This window comes from Falco peregrinus, chromosome 2 (genome assembly GCF_023634155.1).
Source record: "Falco peregrinus isolate bFalPer1 chromosome 2, bFalPer1.pri, whole genome shotgun sequence".
NCBI lineage: Eukaryota > Metazoa > Chordata > Aves > Falconiformes > Falconidae > Falco > Falco peregrinus.
Window position 1 is genome coordinate 90284370 of NC_073722.1, and position 19026 is coordinate 90303395.

Below are 19026 nucleotides of genomic sequence, written 5' to 3' on the forward strand. Positions count from 1 at the left end.
CATCTCCTTTTGGTGCCTGCTCTCCATTTGCTGCTTTTGGCATAGGACTTCAGACACAGACAATGCTACGTTCAGCATGGATGCAGTGTGATTCTGTGCTTCGGCTGTGGTGTTGGTTTTGGGGTTGGATCATTCATTGCTGTTGAGATTGTCTTATTGTCTTAGCCTTAGCCAATGCCTACTGGCTCTGGGGTGCTGCCTGGTTGGCCACGATTAAGATTCTTTGTGTGTACATTTATGAGGGTTTTGGGATGCTGCTGTGGAAGGAGGTGAACCTTGCCCCATGCACAGCAGAGCAGCACATGGAAGGCATGTCTTGGAGGATGAACACAGGTGTTACAACACCACATGTAAAGTGTGGGAATTGCTAACCTGGCTGTGCAGTCGCTGCAGCTCCTCCAAACTCTGCCTCAGTTTCCCCCGTTCTCCCTCCATTAATTCCCTCAGGGCTCGCGAATCCTCACTTGTTCGCCTGATCTGTTCCTCTAAGGTGTCATCGTCACTTCGTCGAGAGCTCTGAGAGCAGGAAAGAAATCTTTTGCTCAGATTTCACTTTAAAAAAGGCAATTGCATTAATTTGATACTGGTTTGGGATACAGGGTACTAAACAAGGAAGACAAAAGTGTCAATGTGACTTTAGTGGAGTTTGAGTTGTGTTCACATGTACCTCCACAGTGGAAACATGCTCAGCCAAGGCTAGCACTTCTACACATAATAAAAAAAAGCATGCAGACATGTTCTCACCTTAGCATAAACCAAATTTACAGAGACCTGCTGACCACTTGGAAAAATGTAACTAAAGTCTCTGTGTTTGTGGACTTTTCTCGGGACTCTTTATTTCTCATTTAACAAATACAACTTCATGTCTATGCTCAGCCACCTTACCAGCTGCTACAGGTACTGAAATGAGGAGGGTAAGTACTCCCATGCATGTCTGCAGTTGCAGGGTCTGCACTGTCTTCCTCACCATGGGATCTCATGTAAGTCACACTGGCAATGCAACCAGCTTGTGGGTGATGGCAATAGGCCTGATTTCAGCCATAGTGAAAAGTGAGGTGTTTTCTTGAAATTCTGCACTCCTGTGGATGCTGAGTGGTCCTCCATGCTTATCCCTTCCTCCCCAGCAGCCCTGGGACCATACCCCACAAGTGCCATCTTGTGCCAGCAAAACCCTTCACCTGTCAATGTATTTGAGTCTGGCAGCTCTTGGCCAGTGTCAGTTCTCAGGAGCAGAACCTACTCACATAGGGGTTATGATGGTTTTGTGATCCCATTGCGAATAAAGCAAGGTTAGGAAAATCCCAAGAGAAATAACTGGTCTGTGATGTATGAGACAATCTGCAACATTTCCATGTTGAAACTCTTAGTTACTGCAAATCTCAAAGAAAGCCCACTTTCCTTAATTTTCCAGAATGACTCCCAGACCAATGACAGTTGCATGAGCTTGAAACTTACGGCGGTCTGACGACTGCAGGCTGAACGCCCATGTGCTAGCTTGGCTCTTGACTGACCATTTGAGACACATGGAGCAGGCTGTGCACTGTGACAGCCCATCTCTGTGGGCCACAGAGGTTTTCTGAGAGACTGGAGTCTTCAGGATCCAGTGGAAACCTGCAGCAAGCTCTGTCACCTGGGCAAGGGGACATGCACAAGCCAAGGTCTCTCTGTGCCACCAACTTACCGTGGAGTCTGCCCCATCCAGCACATTTTGTATCAGTCTTTTCAGCTCGCTAAGTGCTGCCCGTAGGCTGCCAGATGGGACGTCTTTGGCTGATGAGGTTTCTGAAGACTCATCCATGGAGGAGTCTGTAGAGACTGCTGAGTCTGCGCTGTCATTTCCTCTGAGATGGGAGCAGAGATACCGCACTTGGCAATATGCTTCCCAGAGCTGCAGCCTCAGCTGGAACAAGACAGCCTGACATTAGCCTGGGACATCAAGGCCATGGAGATCCTCCTTCCACGGTGAAGTGAGGCATGTGATTGCCAAACCTCACAAATATTTGTTCTAGTTTGCTATGTTGGTTTTGAAATGGATGCAGAGATTTACTTTCATATGGTCAAAAGGGTGTTGATACCAGAGCTGAGACCCACAGCCCCAGTTTTCTGGTGCTTGGTTCAGCTTCAAATCCAGATCAAATGCATTAAAATCCCTCTCCCTTTGTGGCTGGTCACAGAGGTCCATGGGCTTTCCCAGGGGCCAGAGGGCAAATACCTGTTCTCGTTCTTGTTCCAGCTCCTCTGCCTCCATGCTCTGCTCTATCTCAGATAGCAGGGATGTGCTGGTTGTGTTGAAATTTTGGAGGCTTCTCTCCTCACTGAGCTCTTCTACCTTCCCCTGCAGCTGCCGGTAGGACAGCCGCACCTCCTGGAGTTCCAGCTGGCTTTGGTGCAGCTTGCAAAGAAAATCAAGGAATTTGTCAAGGAAGGAGGAAAATAAAAAGTGGAGGGAAAAAAAATATGGACTGGATGAATCTCTTGGTTTGTGAAAGAGCTGAGAGGGAGGAATGGGTGTCACAAAAGAGGGTTTCCAGCCAGGATGAAAGTACTCTTGGCTGGTATTGCTATTTATTGGAGCTTAATAATCTCCAAATGTCATTAGGGACTGTTTAGACTCCAGAATATCCTGAAAGATAAAAATAGCAGGTTAATCAGCACTAAAATGAGGAACATTGTGAAGAAGTTGGGTGCAAAAATTTGCTGAAAACAACACAGCAGGAAGTGAATCCAAAAAGAAAAGTAATATAGACAAGTTTTTTAAAAAAATTATACACATATATAAATACAAAGATATATTAAAACAAGCGGAAAAAAGATTCAGACCTGTTTTGAAGAGCTGGGGATCACAGAAGAGAAACAGAAAAAGCTTGCTCTCTACTAAGATGCCTGACCCCACAGAGGGGCCAGCTTGTTCTCTGGGGAATGACGTTTGGTGACACACAGCTGTGAACACCATTGGGGGTTGCTGGAAACCATCTGAGCAGTGACAGTTATGAGGCCAGTTACTGCCCTCTGGAACTGCAGGGTCTAAAGAATCCCCTTCTGAAGCCAATTCTACTGTTAAACAAGTAAGTAAAATGAACTGCAACCAGAGTTCTCAGCTTCTTTTTATATTTACCTCATTTCCCCAGCACCCTGTCCCACTGCCTTGCTCTGATCTTCTTCCCAAGCTGCTCTTGGCTGTCAAGATGCCCCACTGCAGCTCCTGTTATCTGTCCCCAGGACCTTGCTTGCTGCCACGCTTACATAAGCCATTTTAGTCTTTCAGTTGTTTTGTCTCCCAGTTCCTGGTTATTTTCCTGGTCAATTTTACCCCAAATCACGTCTTTTACTGCATTTCCCTCCTTTTCCCTGTCCTGTCACTGCCTCCTCACCTGCAGGTCCTTGTCATGGCTTTGTCTTTCCAGGATGAGGACTCGGTCCTGCAGCTCCTCCACAGTTCCCTGGAGCAGGTCATTCTCCTCCATCATGGCACTAAGGCGATGCTCCAGCTCCCGCTTTCTGTCTGTCAGCATTTTGATCTGCAGAGGAAGGAGAGGCAGTGTCAGATCCTGCACTTTCCAGGGAGCAGAGAGGAGGGAAATCACCTTCCCAAGCAAGAAATGAAATAGCAAAAAGCAAAAGTATGCACGTATGTATTCTGTACCTGTATGAAAGAAATTGTATCTGTGTGTGGTTTAAAGCTTAGGAAAGCTCTAAAAGGAAACTCCTCCTTCACTAGGCTGCAGGGGCAGCTCCAAAGGTGCTGGGTGTGCATTGTAGGAGGCCAGGGAACAAGCAGAAATGTCCAAATGGACTAAACAGAGACCAGCCCTGCCCACCCCTTGTACCTTACAATTTGCAAGGCTGGGTAAAGCAACTTATTTTTTCTGGCTGGTCTCCAACTTAGCATGGTAGCGTTTTCTTCTATATGGGTGCTGGAGACAACAGGGTGAGCCTGTGGGATCCTGCTCCCCATGGGGCTGTGCCACAGCACTGCCCATATGCTTTTAATTGCTGCATGTTCACCAGGTCCTCACCAGGGATTTTTCTGTCTTTACTTATGAAGACTCCTTTCTGTGCCATGCTTATTTTTAGCCTCCCAGTGATCAGTTGCCTTTAAAATTGGTTCATTTCTTTTAATTGTCAAGGGCAGTGATTTCAGGTGAAGAGGGACAGTGTGCCAAGTAAAACCTCTGTGATTCAGTTAGCTGGGAACAGTACACAGGATGAATCAGCACTACCCAAGGTCACTTCTTGTTTAACCAAGAAAAAGGAGCCTTTTCCCAGATTAATACACTCAAGGACCTCTGGGAACTGGGTATGCCATTTACTAGTCCAGCATAACCCTAAATATTCCCTATGGCCTCCTTTCAATTCATGGACCATAGACAAGTTCAGCAACTACCCACTGCTTTCTTGGCCTCTTTGGGACCGTGTCTCTTTGCTGCTTTCCAGGTTGCTGGAAAGATTTGGCCACATGAAAGAATATTAGCAAAGTGCGTGGACTTGCTATTCCTGCAGGGTAAAGGCTGCTGTAGGTATTAGAAAGCTGTTCTTAGGTGACTAATGGTTTCTGAGATGTCTCTTCCCACCACCATCGTGATTTGCATGGGCTGGAGAAAAGGGGTGCAAGAAAAATAAGAGGTATAATACAGAGATTGTATTGAGAGTTCATATTTGGTATCCAAACACTCTGCAAATGACCATATAACAGAGAAAAACATCACTCTGCCATGGGCCCCTGCCCATGGGAAGGGCACAAGGGGAAAGGGATTTGGAAAGCATGAGACAAGAAGGACACAAGGAGGCAAGGTGAGGCATGCACAGTGACAGGCATGCATGATAACAGTGATGCACACACGGGCAAACCCTTTCCGAGGCTCCATACTTACTTCAAGGACCTGCTGCTCCACACCAAGGGGAGGGGAAGAAAAGGCGAGGGGCCAGCAGGGAGCAGGTGGGAGCGGGAGGAAACAAGAAATGGAGAGATTTTAGGAGAAGCTCTTCCAGACATCTTATAAATAAAAAAAGTGGTTGGGTAATAGAGTTGGACATCTTCTACCTGTCTAGTTCCTGTCTACGTGGTCCCCAGTGACCCCTGTCAGGGAAGGTAAGAGTAAGGACAGTAATATCATTCCTGCTAATGTACCAGAGCTAAAACAGGTAGGGGCTACTTGCTTTCCTATATGTGTGGCTCAGAGGCAAGGGAGTATTGCTGCTTTCTTTGCAAGCGTGAGGAACAGAAAAAAACCCTTGGAGACCTTCCTACCGTGCTCCAGATTTTAATCTGTACTGGGCAGCAGCCCTGCAGGAGCACAGCCGTGGTTTAGTTCCTGGAAGATCCTTCTCAGCCATTCATTTTGCAGGTATGCGTGTGGCTGAGGAAGCAGTGGAAGCTGGCCCGTGCCACCCCAGCCAGCCCTGGGTTGCAGCAAAAACTCTCACTGGGGGTGTCCTTTGCCCCATAGCTACCATCCTCTTTGTTTGCTCCAAGCAGCAGGGTTTGTTTACTCAGTTCAGAGGGGTTCATTATAGAAGTTAAAACAGCCCTGGCCACCTTTTGGAAGAGTGAGGCTGAGCGTGGGTGACTCACCTCAGCCTGGAGGCTCTCGAGCCGCACGATGTGTTGGCTGCTGGAAGAGTTCTTCTCCCGAAAGTCCTCCCGGAGGGTGTGGACCTGAAGGGAGAGCTGCCGCTCCACCTCTGATGCCTGCAAGGAGACACCAGCTGTTGTTATCCCAGGGGGTCATCCCATAGACAGAAAGCAGATATCTCCTCCTGCCCACAGGAAGATCTACCCTGATATGACTTCTGCACAAGGCCTAGTTTTGGCAGAAACTCTGAAACCTGCACAGTTTAGGTGAGGGAGAGCAGCCATTCAGACCATGTTGTTTTTCCCTTGGGGCAGCCAAGGGGACACAGCCCATAACTTACTCCCACTGCAAAATAGCATGATGACTCCTTTGTCCTACAGGAAATTCAGTTTTCCTCAAAAATAGTAGTCTAGTTGGGGTTGAGAAGGAGACCAGGCCACTTGCAAAAGCGAGGGGAGCCAATCTCCATAGCCCCTACGAAACACTGCTGTTAGATTTATACTTTCTAAACCTCTGAACATCTTTGGCACAGCTCCAAAATAACAAGTGCTCTTTGCCTCTGATTTCTGGCTCCCATCAGGGCCAGACAGAGAAGCACCCGCTCCAGATGACTGTCAGTGCAGGATCGCTGGGCTTGGCCCTCTTTCCCATTTAGGAGGAGGGATGCCCCATTTATGCGGGGTGGTTTGAGGATAGTAGAAAGGCCATTCCTACCTGCAGGATCCAGGCTGCAGACAGCCCACATAAATGACAGCTTAGACATGTTAACTACTCTCCAGACAGATTTATGGCTGATTTTTACATGGTGAACACACTTGTTTAGGCTTGTAAGAGAACATAAGGTTTTTATGACAAATCCCTAATGAGACAGCACAAATGGATAGTTTTCTATTTAATTAGCCTCCATCAGGTTCCATTACACTTAGGCGCAAACCTCCCCCTCCAGCAGATTAGCTGGAAGTGAATTGATCCCCTTCAAGAGGCAGCATTGCTGTCCTGCTCAGGGCACAGGGTGAGCTGTATGTCCAACAGCAAATGCCATCAGTGGCCACAATGCCTTAGACAGGGAGGTGGAATGGGCAGAAGGGGTGGGGGCAGGCAGAGAAAACTCGCCTTGGGGTCAGCAGCTGTGAGCAGGTTTGGGAGTGCATCATTATATCTAGCAAACATGGGTCAGGATTTGACTCAGGGTGCTGTGGCTGACAGGGAGTCCAAGGCAGCAGCTCCACCAAAGGGTGCAATGACTTTGCACTAGCAGTTTGTAACCTGAGGAATAAGCACACAGACCCAACCTTAGCTGCCCACAAAGGCAACACTACCCCCTCTTAAAAATGGTTCTTTATTTTGCACAATCTGCAGCAAAATAATCCAAATCAGAAGCAAGAGGTACAAGGCTGTTCCAGCTCCATTTTGTGGAGGAAACTGGCTGTTCCAACACTGCTTGCTTGCACGGGCAGCAGAAGACAGTAGTGTGGCCACCAAAATCAGCCAGGCTCTGACCACTGGTTTCTGGAATAAGAAATGGTTTCCAACAGTAAGAAATAATCTTGTCTACCAATTGGTTTTTAGTTCCCTTCTGATCCTGGATTAGCATAATTGGTCTTTTCCCCTTCTTTTAAGCCTCACATCAGAGGCCTTTGCATATCACCCTTACCTCATTTATTTAATAAAGCTTCCTTGCACCGACAGAGTACACAAAATATGATACCACAGCACTATAGGAAACGGTTGGTTATTTTTCTTCCCTTAAGCAGCTATAGATTTCAAAGCATCCTGAACAGCTATTAATTGGTGACACTAAAGAAGATGGATGGATTGTGCTTTTTTGGAATGATTCACTTGCTTTTGTAAAGACTGGTGAAACATCTTCATGCTGAAATACTCTGCAGGAGCTATCAAGGATGAAAAAGCACCAGATAAAAACCACCGAAGGATTTTGCCTGCAAGACACTGACCACACTCCCAAGGAGCTCAAGTGGTATCAGATGAGATAACACACCAGTATTTGATGGTTAACTGTATTATGTAATTTATATGCTAGAACAATTCTACCCACAGACAGTGTAAATGTACAATATAGCAGTAAGAAACACGGGAGTGTTAACAGCACTGTAAAAATCCCTGTTAAGACAATTTATATAGCTGCTGTTGTTAGTTCTGGTCCCCATCCTCAGATTGGAGCAGGTGCAGGGATGGGCTGCAAGGGTGATCCAGATCATGGGAAGTCTGTTACATGAAAAGAGACTAAAAAAGGATGGCTTGTTTTATCTCAAGCAATGAATGCTGAGAGAGCACTCCCTATAAATACATCACGGATAAGCACACAGAAGGGAGAAGTGCTATTTAAGCAGAAGCACAATTTTGGCAGAAAAAAATTATGTGAATAAACTGGATAAGGGTATAAAGGCTGGGAATAGGAAAATTTCTACATTTCAAAGGAGTTGCAGCAGGATTCCTCCTCCTGCACCATTACAACAGGAGAAATGGTGGCAAAAATTAATTTTGTGATGAAGCTGGATCACTTTATCATGCATTTTCTTTCAGAGGGCTGCCTATGACAGAAGGGAAATGAATTGACCTCAAAGGTCCTTTCCGGTACTAGATGGCTTGCAGGGCTGTTAAGATTTGTATTCATCAGCTTTAAATCGTCATCTGGAATTTACCTACTTGCTCCTCAGCTTACATGCTTACACATCTTATCCTGCAGTTACAGCCCACATGGAGGGAACAGAGGACTCACTTACTGATAGCATTTAGGGCCCGAAAGCAGACAGGATGTTATGGTGTCACCTCAGCATACACCATTCACATCTTATCTCATGCAGTAGAGAAAAGTAAAAATAATACTTTCTTTAGCCTCACACAGTGCAGAACACTCTCTGAGCAGCCATTTAACAGAAGTAAACAGAAATGACTGTATCATGTGTTTTCCTCCACAGGAAGAGGAGGAAAAGTCTTCATCCAGTTCTTCTAGATAGGGAAATGGCTGATACCTTTAGTTTCACCTTTGCAAAGGTTTTTCATAGACACGAGACAAAGTCTTCTGAGCTGAGCGCTGGTCATGGAAACTCCGTTTTCATGCTACATTGGTTTCAGGGGTTATTCATACTGCTGCTGAACTACCCTTTCTCATTTATTACAAAGTCCAGATTTTAACATCAGTTTGCATTATTTTATGGAAAGCCATCTTGACAGTGTCCAGGATTTGTCAAGCTTTGTAGTGTATTTTCATATGGTGTCTTCATGTTTCCTCCACGCTGTTGTACATGTGCGCATGTGTACATGTGTGTTTTAAACCATGAGCTCTCTAATGATTAATTCTAACATGCTTTTTTACTTAGTGTCAACAGAAGATGGAACCTTCTCTCTGCATTTTCCCTTTATTGCTCAAATAATGTTTTTTGTTGAATTGAAGTGAGTTCCTTCTGTCTCAGCCCGTCTGGCTCTACTCTCATTATGCAAACTGTAGGGCTTTCTCTTCCCCATCCGTGTTTTCCTAAACATTAACAGCTAAAGCCTTTTGTGGTTACGTCAATCATTTAGTGATGCATTGATTTTGCTAGAGAAGTAATAGTCTTTCCCGAAAGGCAGACATATATCGCACATCATAGCTTTGCTCTGTAGTTAAGAAAGAATTAATTTCCTGGGTACAGGCAAATTAGCCAACACAGCCACCAGGCAGAACTTGAAACATATCTGCAAAAGTGTAGACATCAATTCACAATTAGATATATTCAATCAGCTGTGAGATTTGTTTTCTGGACTTCAGGCAAGGTTTAGATGAGATTTGGGCAGTGCAAGAAGAGCAGGAGGACATTTTGGCCTCTGCTCTAATTAAGGACTTTTTTCATTACAAACCTGATTAAGTTTCCCTAGTGATTAATTTTGAAGTGCTAAAATACAGAAAACTGTGCAGACATTTGGCAGAAAAATATGGCTTACGAGTTACAATAACTCTGTAGGGTTAAACATCTGGAATATATGAGCAATAAATAAATAAATATAAATACATTGGAGCACTGATGCTTCTGTGAAGAGGGGATCTTTGAAATGTTTGGGTTGGACTGTGAGAAATGAATGGCCTGTAGATTAGTCTCATTCAAAGAAACCCCTCTTTTGGGGGAAGATTTGCTAAATAAAACTAACTGCATCCAAAATATCCAGCTATAAGTCATGTCAGAAAGAAAAGGAGAATGGAAAAAGTTTAGTAGACTGTACCTGGGTGAAGAAGCCGATGTTTCCATATGATTTACTTCTACAAACAAGATGATTCAAATTTAAGAAAGGATCTCAAAGATTTTATTGCCTAAAATAGCTAAGAAAGAGAAGTCCTAATTAGTGCTAAATTTGTAACACTCGGGAGAGTGTGTTACCCCTTTTATTAATTTGCTAATGGCTGAGTTCAAGGGACTCCCTGCTCCCACTGTGGTACCATTAACACTTCAAACCACTAATCGCTGCCTCCCCTGGCTTTGGGTTCCTGGATTCAACAGCTCTTCTCTGGGAGGAAAATATATTTGGTGACTGAAACGCAAGTAAAGGAGGAAACAACAAACGTCTTGCTTTAGAATAATAATTAAGAAAAAATACATTAATCTCGCTGCTGAGGGAAGCCCCAAAGGATTGGGATTGCTGCCCTGTTGCCACAGCCAGGGTTCCTGCACCCTGTGCCCACCAGCGGCGGCGGCAAGCCTGGTTTGCTGGGCTAGCTGACCCATGCCAACAAAGCAGTGAGGCCATGGCTGTTTTCCAGCCCTCAGCACACCAGCACCATAAGCAACCATCTTTATTTTGCATACCTGGAGGTTTCCCAGTTTAGGAATCTTTGAGAGATTTTTTTTACCAAAGCTTTTTAATTCAGGTCAACTTTAAATTGTTATTCGAAGCATTGGTCTATCCAGGAAAGTACTTCTGAATAACAGAAGGTGATGCTTGCCGTTTGTCACCTTTTGAGGGCTTTGGTTTGAGTTGAAGATTTATATGCGCAGAGGAGCAAACCCCTGATGGAGGGCCCCTGCACCACCATGTAGAGAAAGGCCATAGCTCCGTGGTGGGCTGCCGGGTGCCCACCCAGCCGCTCCCTCACTGCCCCTCCCTAACAAGACTGGGGGGGAGAAAATAAGATGAAAAAGCTTGTGAGTTGGGATAAAGACAGGGAGATCGCTTACTGTTAGAGGAATTTGAAGTAAAAGCAGTGACTGGGAGATGCAATGGGCAAGGCTCAGATGGGGCATCGCCAGGGACTGAACAGCGGGGGATTTTTTTTGTTGTTGTAAAGTAGTGAAGGGTGAGGGGAGCTATACTCAGCGTGTAGATTGCTCATCTTTATCGTGTTGTAACAATACCGCTTCGATTTTGGCGTGAGGAGATTTTGTTTTTGTGGTTGATGGCATCAGTGAAGAGTGTGTGACGAATGCGTATTTAAATAATTCTTCAATCTGCGTTTCACTGAGGTGAGGGGTAGAATTTATTAGGTTTAGGTGTCCAGGCACTGGCAGCGGGGCTGCAGGGAGTTCTGAGAGGAGAGGGCAGGGCTACCTCAGGCTGTGAACAGCCGGTTCCAGCTGGTCCCGGCTGGTTCTGCACCAGCCTCGCTGCAGGGCGCAGGTGAGCTCGCCAGTGACACCTGCAGCGCCTCTGAAAATATGCACTAAAGAAAGGACAAAACACATTCTGGCAGAGATGTATGAGGTAAAAAGTGTGACAAACAGCCCTGTGAGTACCCAGGTTGGAGGAGGAGGAGGAGGAGGAGGAGGAGGGGGACCTGACTAAGCCTTCGCTGGAGGATCTCTTCCCACTGCTCCCCAGTGCGGTGCAGGACATTGGAGCTGGGGAGTGCTGTGCATCATGGCCAGGGCCAGCATTGTCCCCGTCTCTGCCAAATGATGTGGCAGGTCTGAATCCTCCTCTTTTTGCTGCATCCCTCACTCTGCTACTGCCCAGGTAAGGGGAAATTTAACTACATAAAGTATATAGCAGCTTGGCCCTGGTGTGAACTGTTGTGTGAAAAAATAAGAATTCAGGAAACCTGCAACACTTCCAAAATATTTTGGTTGTAAACAACCACCAGAGACCATAAACATTGATGCCATGGGATATTTTTAGAAAAAATGGTTTTTTTAAGATTGTAAAAGTGCTAGGATAGCACTATCTAATATATGCCTATTATATATCCAGTAGCTATAAGCAGTCTGGCAGGTGGATTAAATACCACCAGCCAATGTGAGTGTATCTGCTAGCTTTTGCAGGTCAGATTGACTTCCTAACACAGGTTTCTTTCTGCTCAGAAATCATTTTTGCAACCTGCCATAGCACCCATCAGCCTGCTCCCTAGCATTCTTTGTTTTGACTCCCAGCTGACTGCTGCTTCATTTAGGTAAGATTTGTGAGGCGGCCACTGTAGGGGGGACATGCAGCATCCAGCCTGCGGTGTCCTCCCTGGGGCCTGGCACTGAAGTCATACACCTATATGAAACGGTGAGCTGGATGGGGCATGCTGTCTTCCTGTCTCTGTCACTTTTTTTCAGTGCAATTCAGGCAAATTAATCTGTATCTCACATTTGGTGCCTTTATACCACACACCTTCATGCTCAGCTACCTGCAATGTTTTTACACCCCTGCAGGTCTCTTATTCAGAAGGTCCTACAGTCCATCTCTGCTTGGACAGAAGGGATTGATTTTGCAGCACGCTGCCTGACCTCCTTTGTTACAGCCATACAGGCTGATGAGCCTTCCCTTCAGTGGGGAACAGGCTGACATTGTAGAGCACAGGCCATCTGGATTGGTTGGGGGGGTCCTATACTGACAACCAAGCAGGTGGGCAAGAGAAAGAAACAAATGAGCATTTTTTTAGCATAAGATGGACTTGTCAAAAAAAAAAGGGAATCAAAGATCTAAAGGATGAGGATCTGTAATTGCCAAAGCAAGGAGTCTGAGTAATTGAGAAGAGGCACTGGAGTTACTCTTTTATAAGCGTCAGACTCAGGACATGTTACTGAGAGGAATAGCCTCATGGCTGTAGCATTAAACCTAGTCTGAGGGGATTCTGTGAGACAAAGGATAGCAGTGGCATATTATACTAAGATCTGCCCTACTTCCACAGTTGTGACATTTTGGAAACATGATTGCTTGTGTAAAAGTGAGAATTCCCTGCTGCAGATCTGTTCCCCTTTCTGTTCTGTAGGACAAGTAGGAAATGCTTAACCTGTTCTTCAACCTCACTCCTATTTACCTGAGTTTTAAAATAAAACAAAAAAAAGAATATGAGTAGTTTCAACACACTGTAGTCATGCAGTGGGCTCTTCTGGATGGCAGTGAGTCTATGCCACATCAGCTCAAATGCTTCACACCTGAGAGGCAGAGGCTAGTGGGGGAGCTGGCTATAAGAGAGAACAAGGATCAGCTGGGTTTTTTTCTGTGTGGCTGTGCTTGCACCTGCCTATTAAGGTGCAGAAGTGGTGTTGGGGTGGAGCTGTTTAGCTCCTTTGTGGAAACCTCCGCAAAATCTGAACGTGCATTGCCTGTTTTGAGGGGTGAAGTGCTTGCATTAGCTGACTTTGGTTGGTTCCTGTGTTTCTGATGGCTGAAGTGCTGCAACTGCTGCTGGAGATAACCTGAAGGTACTGCTACTTTTTAACTTCCAAGTGTCCTTAAAATATACTTTTAATAGTGATAGTGAACTTTTGCTGCATCACTAAGCAAAGCATGAAAGAGTAGTTAGGGTTTTCCTAGCAATATAATTGTTCTTTTTTCCCTCCTATAAGGCTAGCTGATGTATAAGAACCAGTTTTCAGGATAAAGCTCTGAACGCTTTGGCAAAGAGCTCAGGGAAACGAATGCAAAATGGTGGTCTTCATCTTGTATTTCAGTAAGTGCTTGGATAACTGGCTGAGGCCAAAAACCATTATCTTAGGCTAAATCATTTTATGGGATTAGGAACTTCTGTTTAGAGCAGAAACAAAGGCAGTTGTGTGCCATATGCAGGCAAGTCTAACTGGGTATAATATCTCTAGGTTCATTGTTTGAATGAAAGAAATAGCTTCACAAGTGGATGTGGGTTGTGCACATGTTTTAGGAGGTGCTTAAACATGAGCCTCCCTTTTTTGTGGTTTGTTCTTGACCTAAGCATTTGGCTCTTGTGGAGAGGAAAATACAGTGTGTGGAAAAATGAGTCAGTCTGCTTCCTGTGGGAGGGACTGCCGGAGGCCTGATGCTTTGAATGCTGCAATAAATTAGCACTGGAGATAGCACTTCGTGTCCTCCAGGCACACTTTGTCCTCTGAGTTAAGTAGTGCACGAAGTGGCTCTTGCTCTCTGTATGCAAATTCTGCTTGCAGAAGAAGTGTGGGAGATGAGACAGCTTTGCACAGTGACTCCCAGGGCTGGTGTCTGTTGTAGGGCTCTGGATGGAGAGCTGAATATGGGTCTTGTTGGCAGCAACTGGGCTCCTGATTGTTGAGAAGGAATAGGGTAATAAAGTGTAAGACTAGCAGGCTCTTCTAGTTCTGTGTAGATGCTGCACATAACCTTGAAAGAAGTACTTGTTCCTCTGCACTTTAGTTACCTATTTGTAAATGGAAGCAGAAAGGCTTAATGGCTTAAATAATCCAGTCTGGTGATGCTAAAGTGGAGCTGAGAGGAACCCCCACATTAATTTCAGTGGAGCACAACTTGGGTCTAGTGTGTCACAAGGGGATCTGGGACTTTCAGGTTGGTCTGTTGTCTGTCCCCCACACCTGTGAGACTGCAGTTTCTCAAGTTTTGCCTTGGTCTAGCAGAGGAAACTGATACAGTGTGAAAGCTGGATGGTCTGTGTTTTGTGTAAGTTAGTTCAGTGGTCTGCTCTCCTAGTTAACTTCTAATGCATTTCTAACCTTAATTTCCATGAATACATTATTTTTCCCTGACAAAAGGCATATTTTTATCTTGATAGAACATTTTGGCCAAGTTACCTTTGATGTAGATTTTTAATCTAGATTTTTTGAACTCAGTTTGACTCTTCTACTTGAGCTAAAGGATGAAAAATATTTCTTCCAGTAAATTTCTAGTGAGCTATAAGTGCGGGTCAGATGATAGTCTAATGAAATACGAAATGCCTAACTAGTTTGGGTATAGCTGTACTGGGAATGTGAGGACTTAACTTGATCATTAAGACATTTTGAAAAAAGAAGCAGAAGCTTATGATGGTGGAGGCAAAGAGAAATGTAACATACCCTCCTGCTCTGAGGGTCTTCCCCTGGTAGCCGGAAGTCAGGACAGTCAATCTCCATTCTTGAATTTATTGTTTTATGAAATTGGTTTTAGTCTATGACTTTAAACCTGGAGGTGTTCAAACTCAAATGTCAGTGCCTGGAAGCAAGGGACAATAATTAATCTTCTTGCAGTCTCTTACTCTGGCTTTAAGTGCTCTATTTCCTTTATTTCAAAGAATATTAACTGAGTTCTGTTGGGGATATCTAATAGGTAATGGCAAGCTAGCAGCTCTGCCTGCTCTTGAAATCTTCATCTATACACCCTGTTAAGCTCCAAATATACTCTTTTAGGATTTAGTAGTAATATACAAACCAAAAGCTTTCCAATGTGTGTAGCCTTGATACTCAAACTTGGATGTACGTGTCTAAGTGCACAAAAATACTGGTGTCCGTTCATATACATGTGAAATGAGTGGATGCCAAAAAAAGATGGGGCAAAATTCAAGGACCTGACTTGAAATATATTTATCTCAGGAAGCCTTCAAACAGGAAGAGAGAAAATGTTTTCTAAAATGTAGGTGTATTTAAACTTTGTGGTAGATTGACCCGGGAGATGTTTTTTTAGCTTTTAAATCTGTGTGAAGACTGACTCCCAACGACTTCTATCAGGCTGTTTCTTAATAACAGTGCTGATATGTTTGCTCATTTATTTCACAACTTGATGAATTTATTTGAAAACCTAGAGGAGGCAGACTTAAGAAAGCAAGACAGAAGGTGTTCTGTGCAGAAGGCTTACTCCTGATAGCTGATGCAGTAGAACTTCTGGCTGCTTTCTGTAGAAAATTAAGAAAACCTTAACCCCATAGTGAATATTGGCCAGGATGAGAGCTGCAGCTTCAAACTATTCCATTAAAGCTTTCTCTTCAGTGAATGTTTTTATCACTGATACGTGCAGTAGGGTCATAAAGGAAAACTGAGTACCATAAAAATGAGTAACTCACCACAAAGTTTTGGGGAAAAAAACCCAAAACCCACATGGCAGCATGTCACAATTGTAATGCTTAAATAAAAAGGTCCTAATCTACTTTCTTGAAGGATTGTTGTACAGCTGCTAGGTAACATTTTACTTAAAAATATTTCTTGGTCAGCTAGTATTAGATCTGTCACTCTAAACACAACAGAACTGTGCTGGATACCTGCAGACAAAGCTTCTAGAGATACTATTTAACTTATCAATACTTCTTCCTGTACTTCTGCAGCCTCCAGCTATTCCTGAATTGTTTTCCCTTGTTGGCAGCATGAAAAGATCTGTTTAGAGCATAAGGTCTTCCAAGCAGACCTCGAGCACAAGGCAGACCTTGCTCTTGAAGATTGCTGACAAAAGATAATTACAATGTGTTCGTAATAGCATCTGAGCACTCAGATCTGCGGAAGTGGAATACAGATCTATACTTTATACATTACCATATGTAAAGTATATAAATGCTTGTCCTCCCTCAGTCCAGCTTCGCTGTGCTTCCACTAAGGTTCAGCATATGACTCAGTGCAGCAGGTGCTTGAACACAGAAGTACTTGTTTACCTTTTTGTGCAGTGCCACAGGTGTAAGCACTAAGGGGATTAGGTCTTGAAGTCGTGGATCTTCAGGGCAGGGGCTTGGCCCTCAGGGCAGTCTGCACCTTGATAGCACTTGTAGTGGCAAATATGTAATAGTAACTTTTAGCATAAGCCAGAGCTGCTAAATTAAGCCACAGCAGGTGTATTCAAAGTCAAGGGTAAATTTTTTGAACACCTGTAACCCATTTTTTGGGAAGCTGCTGAGCTCTTGTGTAAGTGGCTAGATCTTCTTGTGTGTGTCAGCCTGGCAGGTGAGGTACTCGCCTGAAGAGACTGCATGGGTATTACTGTGGCCAGAGTCTCTGGATGATGGGAGAATCAAGAAACAAGAATGTGGATCTCTCCTTGGAGCCTTGTCCTCCTACAATCTAGCTTTTAAAAAGTTCTTGCATGAATTTAAATAACAGCTTTTGGCAAACTCACTGGCATTTTAGTACTTCAAGTCCTACAAAAAGCTGTGCTTGGAAATAAAAAATAAAGCTAGACCGTGGAGAGCAAACTTAGCTGGAAAACAAGGTGGGTACAGCACATACTGTAGGATGGTATATGAAATATACTAGGTTCTGCCAAATCATACACAGAGGAATAATCAAGGATTGGAAAGAGCCCTTCAGTGAGTCTCATGCTTTGGTGGATCTGTGAATATCACTTAAGGTAAAGCATGGATGATCCTGTATGGGTGAAACCATCTCAGTCACAAACCCTTCATGTGTTCAGTTATTTTTTTGATGGAGTGATGCAGTGCTGTCAAAAGAAGAAAAATCTGCTGTGGCAACATTCCAACAGCTGTTAAAATAACTGCATGTGAACTAGAGTCCTCTTGCAAGCATTGCAGACAAAGACTCTGTGCTTGGCTGTGGGCAAATTTGGCACACATATACTATACTTAGATTTGCACCTATGGCCAAGGTTTTGCAAATGTAAGTTGGGCATCATTGCATCAAAAACCCTTCCCCGCAGTTGAAGATGCTGCTTAGATGGATAAGAACCATTCAAGTTGTGTTTTGTTTTGGCACTTGAGGCTGTTGCTTTCTGACAACAGACACAGAAAGCTTGCAGTGAGCCTAGGCTGGGGCAGGGAGCAGGTGCCAGGCAGACATAGGGACTGGGGGTGATCTGCGGCTCAGGTTTCTGTACAACCAAGTCATGCTACTGCCTGCAAACCAATGCTGGGGTATGGAGACCTGTAAGCACTGCAAGAGATATTAGATTGGGAAACGTTGTACTGACAGATGCTGTGATCATTAGCAGCCTGTCCTGCGTATCTGATGGTGAGAAGGTGGCTGGAGGTTTGATGGCTTAAGCTTTGTCTGGAAAGAAGTAGCATCCTTCATAAAGCTGTCACGACCAGAGGAAGGGGAGCATGCTTCCCTCCACTAAAATTCCCTGATTTACCCTCAGTGATCTGGAGGGTCAGAGTATGTAAAGGCCTACTGGCCCCCTTTGGGAGAAGGGGGAGGGGGTGAGGAAAAGGTTGTTGATTTTGGCTCTAGTGCTTTTAAGCAAATGTCAGCACTGTTGTGTCATGTACCCTGTGTATGTGCTTTCTGGCCCTAACTAGGTAGTAGGAGACCTGCTGAAGTACACCAAGTAAAATAAAACAAAATTTGTGTGGCAGTGGCTGTTCTTCAGCTTCAAAGTCTCCCTGACAAGTTATTGGGTTGTTGGAGTGCACTTCATTTTGAAGGCCCAGTTTGAGCATGCTTATACTTTACCTGTGGCAATTTTCATTGCTTTCCAGTTACGTTCTCTTATTGCTTTATCTTCAGCAGAGAGGGCTGCCTCGCACAAGTGTGTGTGGATTATCCTGCACTTGAGTACGGGCTGATCTACTGCTCCAGTTCTTATGCTACTATAGTAGGATTTTAAACTGGGATCTTCCCTAGTGTTGCTGCGTATAAATGATTAACTTTCTCTTCCTCTTGCTGCCCGAAAGCAAGAATAATGTCATCAGTGACAGAGGAGATCATGATATTCAGCTCTCGGCAGATTTTATTCCTCTTGCTGCTGTTGGTGAGTCTTTCCATGTGCACAAGCCTGTGGTAGCAATACTAAATCTACTGACTGCTTGCTGTGTGCAGGAATGTCTAAAATGGTGTCGCTTCAAACTTCTGCCAGTACATAGGCACATGAGTTAGGAAGACTTTTATCCTATCTGTGCTAAAAGTCGCCTGCCTTAAGCCACTGATCCCTTTTCCCCCTCCTGTCTTGCATGTCATGAGGTGTGTGCTCGAGTTGGCAGATGGCTGGGGAGCAAATAGGTCCACAGAAGCATGCAAAGAAATTGGGTTGCATCATGGCTAACCAGCTTGTGCCAAGAGTTGGATTTTTTTCTGCCTGCCACTACCCTGCCTACGCTGGCTTCCTTGTTGCCTCTTGGGTTGGCTGTTTTGTGACCTACCTCCTGGAACAAGCTTGGAGACCTTTTTTTCCTCTTCTCTCTCAGCTCTCTCTAGTTGATTAGTCTAATAGATATCAGCCATGGCACACTGTTGAACTCACATACAGACATAATGCTGTGCCAGAGATTTGTTTGCTTGATTACAGAATACTTCTGCTGTAGTGGGTCTGCTTTTGGTTTTGGTGCTGAGGCTGGTGCTTCTTTCTTGGCTCTGCTCAGAGACATTTTTTTTGTTCTACTGAATTA

The 19026-nt window shown here is 44.6% G+C and overlaps 1 protein-coding gene across 3 annotated transcripts in view; it reads right to left on the reverse strand.

The window, feature by feature from the left end:
- Positions 1–19026, reverse strand: part of BICDL1 (BICD family like cargo adaptor 1) — a 52506-nt gene that overhangs the window by 14837 nt on the left and 18643 nt on the right. For 2 of the 3 annotated variants that reach the window (XR_008745864.1, XM_055796346.1), the window contains exons 3-7: positions 5573–5689; positions 3372–3518; positions 2213–2392; positions 1682–1900; positions 373–516 (exon numbers count right to left, since the gene is read on the reverse strand). Coding sequence is in view for 2 of the 3 variants with exons in the window: in XM_055796346.1 (XP_055652321.1) it covers positions 373–516; positions 1682–1900; positions 2213–2392; positions 3372–3518; positions 5573–5689 (807 nt within the window). In the remaining variant the exon portion in view is untranslated. The remainder of the gene's footprint in view (positions 1–372; positions 517–1681; positions 1901–2212; positions 2393–3371; positions 3519–5572; positions 5690–19026) is intronic. The other variant, XM_055796348.1, reaches the window with a different exon arrangement.